This window comes from Phoenix dactylifera, unplaced genomic scaffold, assembly GCF_009389715.1.
Source record: "Phoenix dactylifera cultivar Barhee BC4 unplaced genomic scaffold, palm_55x_up_171113_PBpolish2nd_filt_p 000598F, whole genome shotgun sequence".
Classification (NCBI taxonomy): Eukaryota; Viridiplantae; Streptophyta; class Magnoliopsida; order Arecales; family Arecaceae; genus Phoenix; species Phoenix dactylifera.
The window spans coordinates 135,506-152,293 of record NW_024067995.1 but is presented as its reverse complement, the minus strand read 5'-3'; the positions used below and the strand labels follow the sequence as shown (position 1 = coordinate 152,293).

General features: G+C 41.3%; 1 protein-coding gene across 1 annotated transcript; it reads left to right on the top strand.

The window, feature by feature from the left end:
• Positions 1–647: 647 nt before the first annotated feature.
• Positions 648–2,353, top strand: LOC120106658 (putative germin-like protein 2-1). Its single transcript, XM_039119681.1, has 2 exons — positions 648–825; positions 967–2,353. The coding sequence occupies exons 1-2, from the start codon at positions 714–716 to the stop codon at positions 1,518–1,520; spliced, it is 666 nt and encodes a 221-aa protein (XP_038975609.1). The 5' UTR covers positions 648–713; the 3' UTR covers positions 1,521–2,353.
• Positions 2,354–16,788: the final 14,435 nt, after the last annotated feature.

The window sequence follows — 16,788 nt, the reverse complement described above, 5'->3', positions numbered from 1 at the left end:
ACCATAACTACATTGACCTTTTCTGTGACGGAAGGAAGAGGTCATCTTGAAGTTGCTAAATCTCATTGTGGCCAAGTATCCGAACAACTTCATGAAGGCTCCCAGCTTTGGATCTTTCTTTGAACTGTTCAATTTTCTATGGCAACAAAAATAAAGTTGGAGGAGGAATGTCTCAATAAACGATTGATGACCGTATCTTTAAATTTATTAACTTTTTTCATGTTCATCACATATGTCCATACTAGCATAAAATTAAACAAATAAGTAATTGGTTAAATTATAATAAAAATGGCTGGACTAGTTCATGATTAGACTACGAAACAAGCCTTATTATCTATTTAGCTGGCCGAACCGTTGTACCGTCAAAGGCGGCGAATATTGATCTATTCCATCTGCTGTTTCTCACCTACCATCAATATGGTTATAGATAAAGTTATACTTCGTCTTTGGGAACGTTGCCTTTGGCCACGGTCTACTGGAATTGGTGGACAACTGAAACCATTTTATTACTACTTTATAAAACAATACAGAGCAAATCACGACCACCCTTCCTGACTACTTCAACGGTCTAACCATCGCATAAACCGGGTCCCTCATCCCTCCACTCTCTCTCTATATATCTATCTACTCCAAGCCATCCCAGCGCATCGAGCTTCGATCTAGACTCTCGAGTTCCATTCCTCCTGCACTCTCTCCTGCTTAACCGAACAGACATGGCTTCACGCATCCTCCTCCTTGCTTTCCTTGCGCTGGTTTCTTCTCACGCAATTGCTTCTGATCCTAGTCCCCTCCAGGACTTCTGTGTTGCTGACAAAACGTCCCATGGTAATTATATATATTCTTCCGTTTTTTCAAGTTGCGCAAAATTTCTTACTCATCCACAAACTTATAAGTAGGCTTTCGAACGAGGTTCTTCTCAAGTTTTTCTATCAACCTTGGTGAATTATGTTAATTTTTATTGTGCAGTATTTGTCAACGGTCTTGCGTGCAAGAACCCAAACGATGTCAGAGCTGATGATTTCTTCTTCTCCGGCCTCGACAGGCCTGGCGACACTGCAAACAAACTTGGATCGAATGTGACTTTAGTTAATGTGGAGAAAATTGCAGGGCTCAACACCCTTGGCATCTCATTGGCTCGCATAGACTTTGCTCCTTATGGCCTGAACCCACCTCACATCCACCCTCGGGCGACAGAGATTTTGACGGTGTTGGAAGGCTCACTCTATGTGGGTTTTGTGACTTCCAACACGGACAACCGTCTCTTTGCCAAAGTCATCAACAAGGGTGATGTGTTCGTGTTCCCCCAAGGTCTAATTCACTTCCAGTTCAACTACGGGACGAAGAATGCTGTTGCTATTGCCGCATTGAGCAGCCAAAACCCTGGTGTGATCACTGTAGCCAATGCGGTGTTTGGGTCGAAGCCGCCCATCTCTCGTGACGTTCTTGCAAAGGCCTTTCAGGTGGACAAGAAGACTATTGACTGGCTGCAGGCTCAGTTCTGGATGGACAACAACAACTGATAACTCTTTCTTTGCTACAAGGATTGCTCCGCTGATTCATTTGTATTATTTTGATTGTTACACTTATTCATTTGCATTCTTTAGCACAAATAAGCAAACAATGAGTTGACAATTCTACAGCAATAAAGGCAATTTATTTCCCAGTAGGAGAAAGTGCTTCTTGCTTCTGTTTTTATTTTTCCTTTTGCTGTAACATTAGGTCAAGATGTTTGTTGGACTTGATATCACAAATTGCTTATTCCTTTATCCACCAACTTTATGTTTGTGAGCGGATAGGATGAATTAAGCCATAGGCATCATAGAGGAAAAGATGGATTTTACTGAATGGAGGACTGAAAAAGGAAAAGTATTTGGATCTGGATTGTCTTTCAGCAGCCATGGCTTCAAAAGTTTGGCAAAAACAGAATAGTGGTGTATGACATCCTCCGCACAGATTTGAGAAGCACCTACTTCTAAGCTTCTGTCTGGACTCAGGCTACTTCTAATTTTGACTATTAGGAAAACAGCTATTCCTATCTCCATCTCTCCTCTATCCCTGGCTGGAGGAAGAACAAAGTTGAAGGGACGCAACAGGCGTAGCAAACCTATATTTTTAATACAAATCAAATTGGATTATTGATCCAATATCTTGGTTAAATCGATCTCCATTTAAGTTTTTAATAATTATATCTTAGACTAGTGGCTGGTTATGGTGCATTATTTGCAATATTTCCGAACCCAAACAACTTCCAATTATTTACCTGAATTGGCTGATCATGTGACTTGTTCGGTAAATAGTTCTGGCCAGATAAAGTTGAAAATAACTTGATGAACTCATCAAAAATTGTTAAGTACAACTAGAATACATAATAGTCGATTTGAAACCTTATTACTTCAAAAATTTATTAGATTAATATAATATCTATTTTGAAAATTATTTAAAGACATACTTACTAATGAGATGCTGTTGTTGCAAAAAATCCAAATTAATTTACAACCATACTAATTTGTCACACAAATAAATCATAAATAAATATCAATATTGAAAACTATTGGTTATACAAAAATGTATAGGTGATATAATTTATCTTATCGATAAATAGCGTGTATTCTATAATAAAACTGTATATATTACCAATAAAGTTTTATTTCACTAGTAATTGTTGTACTTATCAGGTACCATCGTAACATAAAATTTTTGAAACATTCATTTATAAACATTACAATATTATAGATCTTTTATGATAATATTTGAAACTATTACTATAGAATACAATTTCTTATAGTGGTTATAAGATACCCTCGCTATATAATAACTTTTAATAACTCTCACGATGAAACTTTGTGAAATTATATATCTGTTTTGATATTTCTTAGAATCATTACTAGAGAACATTTATATTGATGGATTTTGCTAAGTGTTGCTAAATTTCTGTCACTAGACATTGTTTGTTGTAGTAGAGGCTGGAATTTCGGTCCTCTACTTTGTTTTGTTTGTTGCTCTATTTCACTATTGCATCTTTGTTCCTAATGTTGTGTTGTCTGTAATATTATTTGCTCTATGGCCCCACTTCCTCACTATTTTCAGCATCGTCAAATGTGAGATAACGCCCCTTTTGGAAAGGGCCAGAGCAGGGGATCGCAAACGCGATCCCCTCCATCTTCTCCGGGCGCAGAGACGCCGTGGGCATCCTGCGTCTGCATCGAGGTCGTCCCGCGTCCGCCCCGCGGCCGCACGAGCGGCCTCTGATTTTGCCCCACCGCCGCAAAAATCGCGGTGGACAGCCATTACGAGGGGATAATAAAAATCCCTCTTTTCCCTTCCCAGATCACCACCGAGCCCCTCTTCTTCCTCTCCTCCCTCTCCTCTCCCTCTCCTTCCTCTGCTCCCGCTTCCCAAGTCACTGGTGAGCCGCCTCGGGCTACCACCACCACCACCCGAGCCTCATCTGTTTCGAGATCTCCTTCTTCTTCGGAAAGCACCACCGCCACCGCCACTTGACCACCGGATCGAGCACCCACGGCCAAGATCTTCCTCCCACTGCCTCTGCCACCACCGGTAAGCTTTCTCCGCTCTTCGATCTCAACCTTTATTCCATGTCTTTTTTTTCTCTATTTCGGCCCCACAAACCGAGATCATCTCTTCGGTTGCTTCTCCTCCCCGTCAGCCGCCGCAGCGGGCGGCTGGCCGTCGACCGAGGGGTGGCCTCCGGCCGCCCATGCCAACCACCTAGCCAGCCCTCTCACCTCTCCCCTCTACCTTCTCTCGGTTTCCATCTCCCCTGTTCATGGGGAGTTTGGGGAAGATGAAGGCCCATCGTGGGCCGAATTGGGCCAACTTAGGCTCGGTTCACTGTGGGCTCAACTTGGGCCTAGTTCCGAATCCAAAATCTGAAACCCGAACCCAAAACCCAGTTCATACCCAAAACCCGGAACCCGGAACCCGAAACCCAAAGTTGTTTGGCCAATAAATAAAATTTTGCAGTTAAGCCATTGACAGTATATTATTTCACAAAAGGGTCTTTTGTAATTTATGTTTGATCCCTAAAAGAAAAATTTATTACATAAAGATCCTCAAATATAATTACTTGGTCCTTTTACCCAAATTTTATTATAGAACGGTGCTATGTAATTAGACATTGGTCCCTGAAACGAATTTTTATTGCATAAATGAACAAATTAGAGGCCAACCTTGGGAGGGCCCTATTGGGCCAAGTCTATGTAGGCCCATTGGGCCGTGTCCGATGTGGGCCCTATCGGGCCATGTTCATTATGGACCAGCCTTAGGCTCTGTTGGGTCGTGCCTAGTAGTATTATTTCTGGATTTTGCTTAGCTCTAAAATTAACAAGAAATTAATTAAATTTAAACAGGTAAACCTGATCTGCCTATCTGAAGTAGGGATTAAGCGAGAAGAGGTAAGTAACTTAATGCTTCAAAGTGCATTTTTCTAAATTATTTGGTAAAATAATTATTAGCGGTTTAAATTTTGAAATACGTTTTGTATTTAGTAAGATGGGTTTGGCATGTTAAATTTCATTTGAAAATTATGCTCTGAAATCCGTAAATTATGACTGGGCAATTTATGAAATATATTTTATATATATATGTTGGGAACCCGCCCATGCCGCTGATATTTCAAAAATTAAATCAGATGGCAGCAGAAGAGGCATGTGCGGGATCGACGTTCATCGCATGAACGTTGTTTCGAGACCTTTCGTAATTAGGTAAGAATTAAAACTTTTAAAACTAATAGGAAGATCAAATCTTCACCTTGCGCGGGTAGATGATCACCGCAAATCTGAATTCGTGGTTTTGGAAGAGGGTTCGTTTGAAGCCGTTCAAACGTCCGGCCTCTACGGGTATCCACACGAAGTAGAGAACCGATCAAAGCTTTCTTGTCTTCCCGGGGTGCTAGCTCCCTTGCAAAGACTTCTTTTGATGGCTGATCTCCTCTCTTTCAATCAACCCTTGATTGTGCTTAGAGGAGGAAGAGGAAGAAGGAACTCAAGGAAGAAGAACACAGCTTCTGCAGCCTTCTTTCTTTTCCCCGCGTTGGAAGAAGGATTGGAGGAAGAGGAGGCGGACAAGGCTCTCTTCTTTTTCCTTCTTGTTGGCGGCTGAACCAGGGAGTTGGGAGAGGGTGGCGGCAGCAAGGAGAAGAGGATTCAATTGCTTAGGGCGCCGGCCCCTAGTCCTCCTTATAAAGGGATTGGAGCTCCTAACTTTTAGGAGTTCCAATGACAACTTGCCTAAGAAGGGGGGGCGCCGGCCCCTCTCTTCATGCCGCACACAAGGAGAGGAGGAGGGGCGTGATCCCTCCTTCTTGTGATGCCCTAATCCTCTTCCAAAGAGGATTGGGTGCCTCTCTTATGGTTAAGTCCTAATCTAATTAGGATTGACCATATTGGGTTCAATCTACGCTAGTCCTAATCCAATTAGGACTTGAATGAACCATGACTCAATTGAACTCTTCAATCCTAATCCAATTAGGAGTCATGTTGATTCATTAGATTATTAATTAATTTAGACTTAAGGAATCCTAATCCAATTAGGATTTGCTTAATTTTAGTCCTAATCCAATTAGGACTCTATTTGAATCCGTAGTCCTAATCCAATTAGGATTTCTAGGAAATCCTACTCCAAGTAGGAATCCAATTTTGATTCAAAATTCCTAATCTCATTAGGATTGTAGGAATCCTATTCTAAGTAGGAATTCCAGTCCTACTCCAACTAGGATTCCCAGCCCTAATCCAATTAGGACTCTAGGAATCCTACCCGAAGTAGGATTTGTGTTTAAGTCTAATTAATTAATTTCCTTTGTTCCTTCTTCAACTTCTTATCAATCAAATTGATTACTTGTGATTCCTAATCACAATTTCAACCATCCGATCGGTCAATACTTCTAGTGTGTGTGACCCCATAGGTTCTATTCTGACTAGTAGTGAGATATATTGTGATCTCTATCACTATATCATTGAAAACTCCTTTCAATGGGTTGGAACGATTCCAACTCAACTCATTAGGGTTTATCGATCATCAAGATAATCCCTATGAGTCCCACCATCCACCAGTGACACCTAGCAGCATGTAGTGGCCACCCAGCAGAATGGAATGATGAACCTCTAGGTGCAGTTAACGTGTGATACAGTCCTACTATCGTGGATCCCTACAGGACGGAGGTCATGGACAACTCGTCAAACCCCATCGTCTGTCATATGTCAAGATTTGTTCGACTTGAGTTCGATAGTGGAAAACTCTTTTTCACTTTATATTACTGCCCTGGCCAAGGTCTTAGAACTCAGTCTAACAAATCACATAGGATCACTCCTTTTCTATCAAGGTCGATAGATTCCTTATAGGTGCATACCCTACTCCTACAGTGAACCTACTGCAGCCAATCTACACTGCATGGACCCATATGGCTAGAGACCATGTATGTGTGCAGTCAAACTACAATAACCTCACTGTGAGTAGCCGAAGCACCGCAGGTCAAAGGACCAGTCACACTACTGCAACATCAAGCAAGTCACTGACGAGTGGATAGACATCCAAGTGACTTCTTGTCTTGGTCACGCTCAGTACCCTTGTTCTCTAACAAGCACCTGCACTATCACTTCAGTATCCCTACACTGTGGACTCAAGTCTCGTCCATCCAGAAGGAAAGTGATCTGTGCACTGATCGGATCGATCACCGTCCTCGTGATGATCCATTGATCAGGAGCATTTAGAAATTAATCACCAATGATACATGGCTCAAATTCTCAACTCTTGAGAATATGTATCATCATCTTATTAATTTCTTGGACGATTCATAGACACATAAACAATATGAATGAAAAGATGCCTTTTATTTATTCAATAATAAATAGTCAAGTACAAAATTATGTCCCTAGAATCAACAATGTGTCAGCCAAATTGGCTTCTAGGGCATACATCTAACAATCTCCCACTTGCACTAAAGCCAATTGGTCATATATCTTAGGCCCATCTTCTCAAGGTGGGCTTCAGTCTTTTGCTGACTCAGCTGCTTAGTGAACGGGTCTGCCACGTTATCCGCGGAGTCTACTCTCCGTACCTCTACATCATAGTCGCGTATGAAATGGAAGCGCCGCTCTATGTGCTTGGACTTTTGATGAGACCATGGCTCCATAGCTAGTGCTATGGTGCCAATGTTATCGCAGTAAAGTGTTATGGCATCTAATGACATTACACCTAACTCTGCAATTAACTTTTAATCAAAAGGTTTCCACTGCACCCTTAGATACGGCTTAACATTCAGCTTCTAAGGTAGATCTATAATGATCGGTTGTTTGGAACTCTTCCAATTTACTGAACCACAATTGCACATATTCTGATGTAGACTTTCTATCATCAATATGTGTGCATCCTTCTACCTTCAACTCTGATCTTCTCCGAAGACCAAGAATAAATCTTTAGTTCTTCTCAAGTACTTAAGAATATTCTTCACAGCTGTCCAGTGTTCTTCACCTGGATTCGACTGATATCTGCTTGTGACACTCACAGCAAGGGCTATATCAGGTCGTGTACATAGCATGGCATACATGAGGCTCCCTATTGCTGATGCATAGGGGATCTTGCTCATGCGTTGAATCTCTTCAGATGTGTTGGGGCACATCTTCTTGGAGAGATGAATTCCATGTCTTAGGGGTAAGAGACCCCTCTTGGAGTTTTCCATGCTGAACCTCTTCAGCACCTCCTCTATGTACATTTTCTGTGACAGGCCAAGCATCCTTTTAGATCTATCTCTATAGACCTTTATTCCCAAAATATAGGATGCTTCCCCAAGGTCTTTCATGGAGAATTCTTTTGACAACCAGACCTTAACCGAGGTTAGCATGGGAATATCATTCCCTATTAGGAGAATGTCATCTACGTACAGTACGAGAAAAACGACAGCACTCCCACTAACCTTTTTGTAAACGCACGGTTCCTCTTCGTTTTTGATGAAATCAAACATTTTGATTGCGTCATCGAAACGAGTGTTCCAACTCCGAGATGCTTGCTTTAGTCCATAGATGGACCTTTGCAGCTTGCAGACCTTGTGATCTCCATCACTGGAAGTGAAACCCAAAGGCTGTTCCATATAGATATCTTCATCAAGATATCCATTCAGGAAAGCAGTTTTCACATCCATCTGCCAAATTTCATAATCATGAAATGCTGCAATGGCAAGCAATGTTCGGATGGATTTTAGCATGGCAACAGGTGAAAAGGTCTCCTGATAGTCAATGCCTTCGCGCTGACTATACCCTTTCGCCACAAGCCTTGCCTTATAGGTCTCTACCTCTCCATCCGAACCTATCTTCCTTTTGTAGATCCATTTGCATCCAATAGGTACAATACCTTCTGGTGGATCTACTAAGGTCCAGACTTGGTTGGAATGCATGGAGTCTAACTCTGACTTCATAGCTTCCAGCCATTTCTCGGAATCGATATCAGATATCGCCTCGTTGTAGGTTTTGGGATCCTGTATGTGATCCCTATCTCCCACTAGGAACATTTCCTCGGTATCCTCTGCTAGTATACCTAAGTATCTATCGGGAGGATGGAAGACCCTACTAGATCTACGAGGTGGTTGAGGGACATCGTGTACTGGCTCTTTATGAATGGGTTCTATAGGATCCATGACTCGTTGCTTTTCAGAGACTTTCTCTTCAAGCTCAATTTTCCTCCCACTGCCTCTATCAAGGATAAACTGATTTTCCAAGAAGATGGCATGACGGCTCACAAACACATTGTGATCCTCTGAGATGTAGAAATTGTATCCTAATGACTCTTTAGGATATCCTATAAAACGAGCACTTATGGTCCTAGCCTCTAACTTGTCCGCCTGTAGTCGCTTGACGTGGGCCGGACATCCCCAAATCTTGAGATGACCCAGACTTGGTTTCTTACCATGCCATATCTCATACGGTGTGGTAGGAACGGATTTAGAGGGAACTCTATTCAATAAATAAATCGCTGTGAGTAAGGCATCTCCCCAAAGGAACATAGGTAAATCAGTGAAATCATCATGGACCTGACCATGTCCAACAGGGTCCGATTCCTCCTTTCTGACACCCCGTTGAGTTGAGGTGTACCCGGAGGTATCCATTGTGAGACTATGCCGTTTTCTTTGAGATAGTCCCGGAATTTCCCACTAAGGTATTCTCCTCCTCGATCTGATCGAAGAGCCTTAAGAGGTTTTCCAGTTTGTTTTTCTACTTCATTCTTGAACTCTTTGAACTTTTCAAAAGATTCAGACTTGTGTCTCATAAGATACACATACCCATACCGCGAATAATCATCGATAAAGGTAATGAAGTAAGAATAACGTCCCCTGGCTAGCACATCGAATGGGCCACATACATCTGTATGTACTTGGGTAAGTATTTCAGTGGTCCTCTCCCCATGTCCTACAAAGGGCAGTCTAGCCATTTTTCCTTGAAGACAGGACTCGCAAACTGGATATGACTCGGAAGTCAATGAGCCGAGAAGCCCATCTTTATCCATTTTGTTCATCCTATCCTCTCCAATATGGCCAAGTCTGAGGTGCCACAAATATCTTTGGTTTATCTCATCTCTGGATCTTTTGGATCCTTTGGCACTCATATCTTGCTCGGTAACATTCACAGATACATCCATATGTAAATGATAGAGACTGTCGATCATGAAACCACGTGCGACTATTTTATTTCTTAAATAAATAGAACAGCAGTCTTTGTCAAATATAAAAACATGACCTTCCTGTGCTAGACATGAAACAGAAATCAAATTTCTGCTAGCAACAGGTACATAATAGCAGTCTCTAAGTATTAAACTAAATCCAGACGGTAGTCGCAGATGGTAGGTGCCCACAGCCACAGCAGCAACTTTTGCCCCGTTGCCAACCCTAAGGGTTACCGCACCTTCCGCCAGCCTTCTACTTTTCTTTAGACCCTGCATGGTAGTGCACAGATGAGCACTAGAACCAGAATCTATAACCCAACTAGAAGTAGAAGAAACCGTTAGATTAGTTTCAATTATGAGCAAGTCTATACCTTCTGAAGGTGTGTCACCTTTCTCGTTCTTCAGGCTCTCGAGGTATGAAGGACAGTTTCTCTTCCAGTGGCCTTCGACATTGCAGTGGAAACATTTTCCTTTGTCGTTAGCCTTTTTCTTTTGAACTTCCTTCTTTGGCTTCTTGTCTTTCTTCTGCTTCTTAGCAGGCTTCTTTTTCTTCCAAGTAGACTTTCTCTTGGAACCAGAAGTCAACTCAGCAGCAAGGACATTGCCCCTTGAACCTTTCAAGGCTCCCTCAGCAGTTACCAACATGTTGATTAGTTCAGTCTTAGTGCATTCAATCTTATTCATGTGGTAGTTTACTATAAACTGACCAAATGAATCAGGAAGTGACTGTAGGATCAAATCCACTTGTAATTCCTTGTGCATGTCCATACCGAGCTTCTCAAGCTCCTCTAGGTCCTTGATCATGGTCAGACCGTGATCATGGACAGACTGCCCCTCGCGCATCTTCGCTTTGAAAAGCCTCTTGGACACTTCAAAACGAGCTGTGCGACTCTGCTCACCATACAACTCTTGCAGGTGTGCCAGTATGTCCCTAGCAGTCTTTATATTTTCATGCTGGCATTGGAGTTCATTAGACATGGATGCCATCATATAGCATTTTACTCTAATGTCATCATCCAACCACTTTTTATGCATCTCACGCTGAACATCAGTAGGACGTGTTGGTAGTGTGGGGATATCTGAATCGAGTATGTAGCCTATTTTCTCACAGTCCAAAACTATTTTGAGATTTCTAAGCCAGTCTTTGTAATTGGTTCCGGTCAGTCGGTTGGTCTCAAGAATACAGGTCAAAGGGTTTGAAGCTGACATTGTATCTGCAGAGAGTAAAGATTCTAGTTAGACTTTTGTACTTGATCCTAATCTGTTCTAAGGTCTTTTAGAACAAATGTAACTCCCACTATTTTCTCGAATTCCTCACACTCCCCTGGTAGGAAAACGGAAATCCCACACGACTAGGGTTTCTAGTGGGTACTGCGGTCCCACCGATTTACATGCCACCTCACCTAACAGTTATTGGTGACACATAGATGGATGAGTGTACAACTCTTGTACAATGCTTCTCAAGCATGTTGCAGTGTAACTTGGTCTCTAAGCCATGAAGACCTCACCTAACAGTTATTGGTCCCATTTCTTAGTTAAGTCAGACCCACCGTATAACCGTAGGAATAAAGTCGTCATTGGGTCCTCACCTAACAGTTATTGGTGCCCAACCCCACCTTTACCCTACAACATCTCATGTCTATAGAGAGGTCCAGCCCTCCGATGCAACTTGACCACTGTGTCCAGCCGAGACAAATCAACATCAGAAAGGCCTTAGCAGCTCTACTACAGTGGAAGACCTATTGACTTAATATTGGTTAATCAGGTCTTAGTGTTTGCAACTTGAGCCCTTCATAAGAGGTAATCGAACAATTGGCCAGGTAAGCAGGTGGGAGGCTCCCCTTACTCAGAGAGTAAGGTCCTAATTAAGTAACCACCTTTCATGCTTTCCTAGACACTAATTAGATCAATTAATCTAATATGACTTGCTCATGTCGGTTCACTCTCGACTTGATTGAGGAGGTTTTGATTTAGGTCTCAATTGGGTTTGCTACATCACATGTAAACCTATCTACCCGACTCGCATTTACATCACATGCAAACGGCACATCACAGGCAGTTATAATCGCAGCATCAAATTAAAGTTAAACTTTAAATAGGTGATGATCATGGATTCTAATTAGGTCGTATTACAAGCACATGCACATCAATCGATCAAGTGGTCTTCAACTCTTGAATTGGTTCCAAGCCTCCTTGATTCGATCCTTGATCAACCCTTGATCCCATCGCCATCAACCGCTTGGATCACCTTTCATCTCATGCCTTTGCTTCAACTTGATCGTTGATGTACATCACATCACAGAAATACAACCAGATGTAAAATAAAAATAAAAATAAATTACATCTCCTTTTAGGAGGCACGCAGGCCTCTCAAAACATCAAATAAGATGCATGCAAGCATCTGAAAAATTACATGACATCGCAGATCACATCGCAGGTCATTACATTTGATACCAAAAGGGTTTGAATCCTATGATCATCACCGTATGCAACAATTATAATTTTCAGATCTGAAAACTAACTGATTATATCATGACATAGGTCGCTGATCATGCTAATCATGATTCTAAACTTTGTAATCTCATTAACAACGCAATTAGAATCATCATTTTATCACATAAAAATCAGCATGCAAAAAAATCAGCACCCCTGAAAAATCTGCATGCAGAATTTTTCAGCATGCATAATCATTCAATTTTCAGATCTAATATGCCTTTAGATATTTAATTCTTACCTTAATCTACGAAGCCTAGGCTCTGATACCACTGTTGGGAACCCGCCCATGCCGCTGATATTTCAAAAATTAAATCAGATGGCAGCGGAAGAGGCATGTGCGGGATCGACGTTCATCGCATGAACGTTGTTTCGAGACCTTTCGTAATTAGGTAAGAATTAAAACTTTTAAAACTAATAGGAAGATCAAATCTTCACCTTGCGCGGGTAGATGATCACCGCAAATCTGAATTCGTGGTTTTGGAAGAGGGTTCGTTTGAAGCCGTTCAAACGTCCGGCCTCTACGGGTATCCACACGAAGTAGAGAACCGATCAAAGCTTTCTTGTCTTCCCGGGGTGCTAGCTCCCTTGCAAAGACTTCTTTTGATGGCTGATCTCCTCTCTTTCAATCAACCCTTGATTGTGCTTGAGAGGAGGAAGAGGAAGAAGGAACTCAAGGAAGAAGAACACAGCTTCTGCAGCCTTCTTTCTTTTCCCCGCGTTGGAAGAAGGATTGGAGGAAGAGGAGGCGGACAAGGCTCTCTTCTTTTTCCTTCTTGTTGGCGGCTGAACCAGGGAGTTGGGAGAGGGTGGCGGCAGCAAGGAGAAGAGGATTCAATTGCTTAGGGCGCCGGCCCCTAGTCCTCCTTATAAAGGGATTGGAGCTCCTAACTTTTAGGAGTTCCAATGACAACTTGCCTAAGAAAGGGGGGCGCCGGCCCCTCTCTTCATGCCGCACACAAGGAGAGGAGGAGGGGCGTGATCCCTCCTTCTTGTGATGCCCTAATCCTCTTCCAAAGAGGATTGGGTGCCTCTCTTATGGTTAAGTCCTAATCTAATTAGGATTGACCATATTGGGTTCAATCTACGCTAGTCCTAATCTAATTAGGACTTGAATGAACCATGACTCAATTGAACTCTTCAATCCTAATCCAATTAGGAGTCATGTTGATTCATTAGATTATTAATTAATTTAGACTTAAGGAATCCTAATCCAATTAGGATTTGTTTAATTTTAGTCCTAATCCAATTAGGACTCTATTTGAATCCGTAGTCCTAATCCAATTAGGATTTCTAGGAATCCTACTCCAAGTAGGAATCCAATTTTGATTCAAAATTCCTAATCTCATTAGGATTGTAGGAATCCTATTCTAAGTAGGAATTCCAGTCCTACTCCAACTAGGATTTCCAGCCCTAATCCAATTAGGACTCTAGGAATCCTACCCGAAGTAGGATTTGTGTTTAAGTCTAATTAATTAATTTTCTTTGTTCCTTCTTCAACTTCTTATCAATCAAATTGATTACTTGTGATTCCTAATCACAATTTCAACCATCGGATCGGTCAATACTTCTAGTGTGTGTGACCCCATAGGTTCTATTCTGACTGGTAGTGAGATATATTGTGATCTCTATCACTATATCATTGAAAACTCCTTTCAATGGGTTGGAACGATTCCAACTCAACTCATTAGGGTTTATCGATCATCAAGATATTCCCTATGAGTCCCACCATCCACCAGTGACACCTAGCAGCATGTAGTGGCCACCCAGCAGAATGGAATGATGAACCTCTAGGTGCAGTTAACGTGTGATACAGTCCTACTATCGTGGATTCCTACAGGACGGAGGTCATGGACAACTCGTCAAACCCCATCGTCTGTCATATGTCAAGATTTGTTCGACTTGAGTTCGATAGTGGAAAACTCTTTTTCACTTTATATTACTGCCCTGGCCAAGGTCTTAGAACTCAGTCTAACAAATCACATAGGATCACTCCTTTTCTATCAAGGTCGATAGATTCCTTATAGGTGCATACCCTACTCCTACAGTGAACCTACTGCAGCCAATCTACACTGCATGGACCCATATGGCTAGAGACCATGTATGTGTGCAGTCAAACTACAATAACCTCACTGTGAGTAGCCGAAGCACCGCAGGTCAAAGGACCAGTCACACTACTGCAACATCAAGCAAGTCACTGACGAGTGGATAGACATCCAAGTGACTTCTTGTCTTGGTCACGCTCAGTACCCTTGTTCTCTAACAAGCACCTGCACTATTACTTCAGTGTCCCTACACTGTGGACTCAAGTCTCGTCCATCCAGAAGGAAAGTGATCTGTGCACTGATCGGATCGATCACCGTCCTCGTGATGATCTATTGATCAGGAGCATTTAGAAATTAATCACCAATGATACATGGCTCAAATTCTCAACTCTTGAGAATATGTATCATCATCTTATTAATTTCTTGGACGATTCATAGACACATAAACAATATGAATGAAAAGATGCCTTTTATTTATTCAATAATAAATAGTCAAGTACAAAATTATGTCCCTAGAATCAACAATGTGTCAGCCAAATTGGCTTTTAGGGCATACATCTAACAATATATATATATGCATTCTCAGCATGGCTATGATCTGTTCTGTTCTAGCCCTGCCAATGGAGATTATACGTTGACCCTGTCGACTTGTATCTATGAGGAACCGATTTCGACACCGTACCACCGGTGATTAGAATAGTGGTATTTGGACACCGTACCACCGGTGCTTAATAATAGTGGTGTTTGGCATCTTGTGCAATCCATGCCACTGGGTTACGTGGCCGTAGCCTATCATGTTGAGATTCTGGTATCAGATTTTTTGAAAAAATGATAATAAGTTTTATTAAAACAGTAAAACGATGTTATTTATGATTTATTCCAGACATTATCCTGCATTTTGATCTGATATGCTCTGATCCCACTTTGGGGTATTTTGTTGCTTACTGGGCTAGTGTAGCTCATTATTTTATTTTCTCTGTTTTTCAGATCCAGAGGCTTGATCGCGCGGGATTGGGAAGTGTGTTAGATTTTTCGATGATTTTTCAGTTATTGGCATTTTAGTTAGTTTAGTTTGGACATTTGAATTATGTTAGCCAATGTTATTTTGAAATTTTGTAAGACTGCCTTTGAATGACTTTAAGTATTTTTGTCAATTTTAAGCATCTGTGATTTACCCTCAAATAAGTTTTGAACATCCGTATTTGCTTTGATGTGATCCGCTGCCTTGCACGGCTGCGCGGCCTGCCGTGCGGGCGTGCGGCGTCTGACGCGCCTCAGGCTCAGGGCGTGACATCAAATGTTCTCTCACTTGGGCAAGTGTCTTCTGGTGGTTGGCTTTGATCCTCTCCAGTTCCCAATAGGGCATTTTCCATATGTTTTTTCCTTCCCTATATTTTCATTTTTTGCCTTTTTCCCCCTTGTGTGATCATTTTAATATTTTAAATGAAAGAGGGTGCATTAAAGAACCCTCATCCCCCAAAAGAGATTTCATAAAAGGAAGAGGAAACAACAAATGATTTTGTTATTTTGCAATTTAGTTCTTTTTTCCCGTTTCCCATAAGTATAAGATTATTAGTGTACATATATATATATATATATATATATATATATATATATATATATATATATATATATATATATATATATAATATATAAACACACCAAACTAATTAGATTTATGAATATACATAGAAAATTTTTAAAATTTAAAAATTAACTATATTTTTCCTTGCAATTTTGTTTCATCTTTTTCTATAGTAATATCAAATTACCAATAATATAATCATTGTATCTCCGTAATCCATAACATCCTATACTGACTAGCCAACCCTAAGATAACCATAAAACAAATTAGGGAAAAAATGAACAAATAAAAATTCTAATTGCAGAATATATACGACATCAGCTCTTTGAGTCACATGTGTAATTATAAAAAACCATCTGACAATTAGATTGAATTCTCTAGACAAGGAACCTTCAATATCAAATAATAAATCTAGTAAATAATATGTAATTATAAATGGCAAATAAAGAAAAAAGTTAAAGCGCCAAAGATTTTTCCTATTTGGTGTTGCCTGATCCAACCTGATCAACTCTGTCAAAACCCCAATCCCATTGCTCTGCTGCACCAAAGTCAGCACCTTTGCCAACTTCACCAATCTCAAAGACTCTCCATCCTCTTCATGACCTTCATGTCTACTTCGATCCATCCATCCTTATCTGGCTAGAAATCTAGGACCACGGTGTATGCACGTGGTTGGAAGGTGACCAGCAGATATGATCGAAGTTAGAGAAGGAATGGATATTGCTGCTACACCCACAAGCTGTCGACTATGCTCCGACGGGCAATGTGAAGAAAGAGAGAGAGAAAAGAGATGCAATTAAGGTGCTTGAAAGTAGGCTAGTGTTGGCCGCCGGCCATCCCCTATCCTTATCTGCATCGAAAGAAGCCATCGAGGTGGAGAAGGAGGTGGATAGGCATCAAGGGCTTGGGAGGATGCTTCAATCAATTCAATCTCTCAAATCATAATTTTCCTTCTAAAGGAAATTCATATCAACTAAGAACCGGCTAATTAGGCAC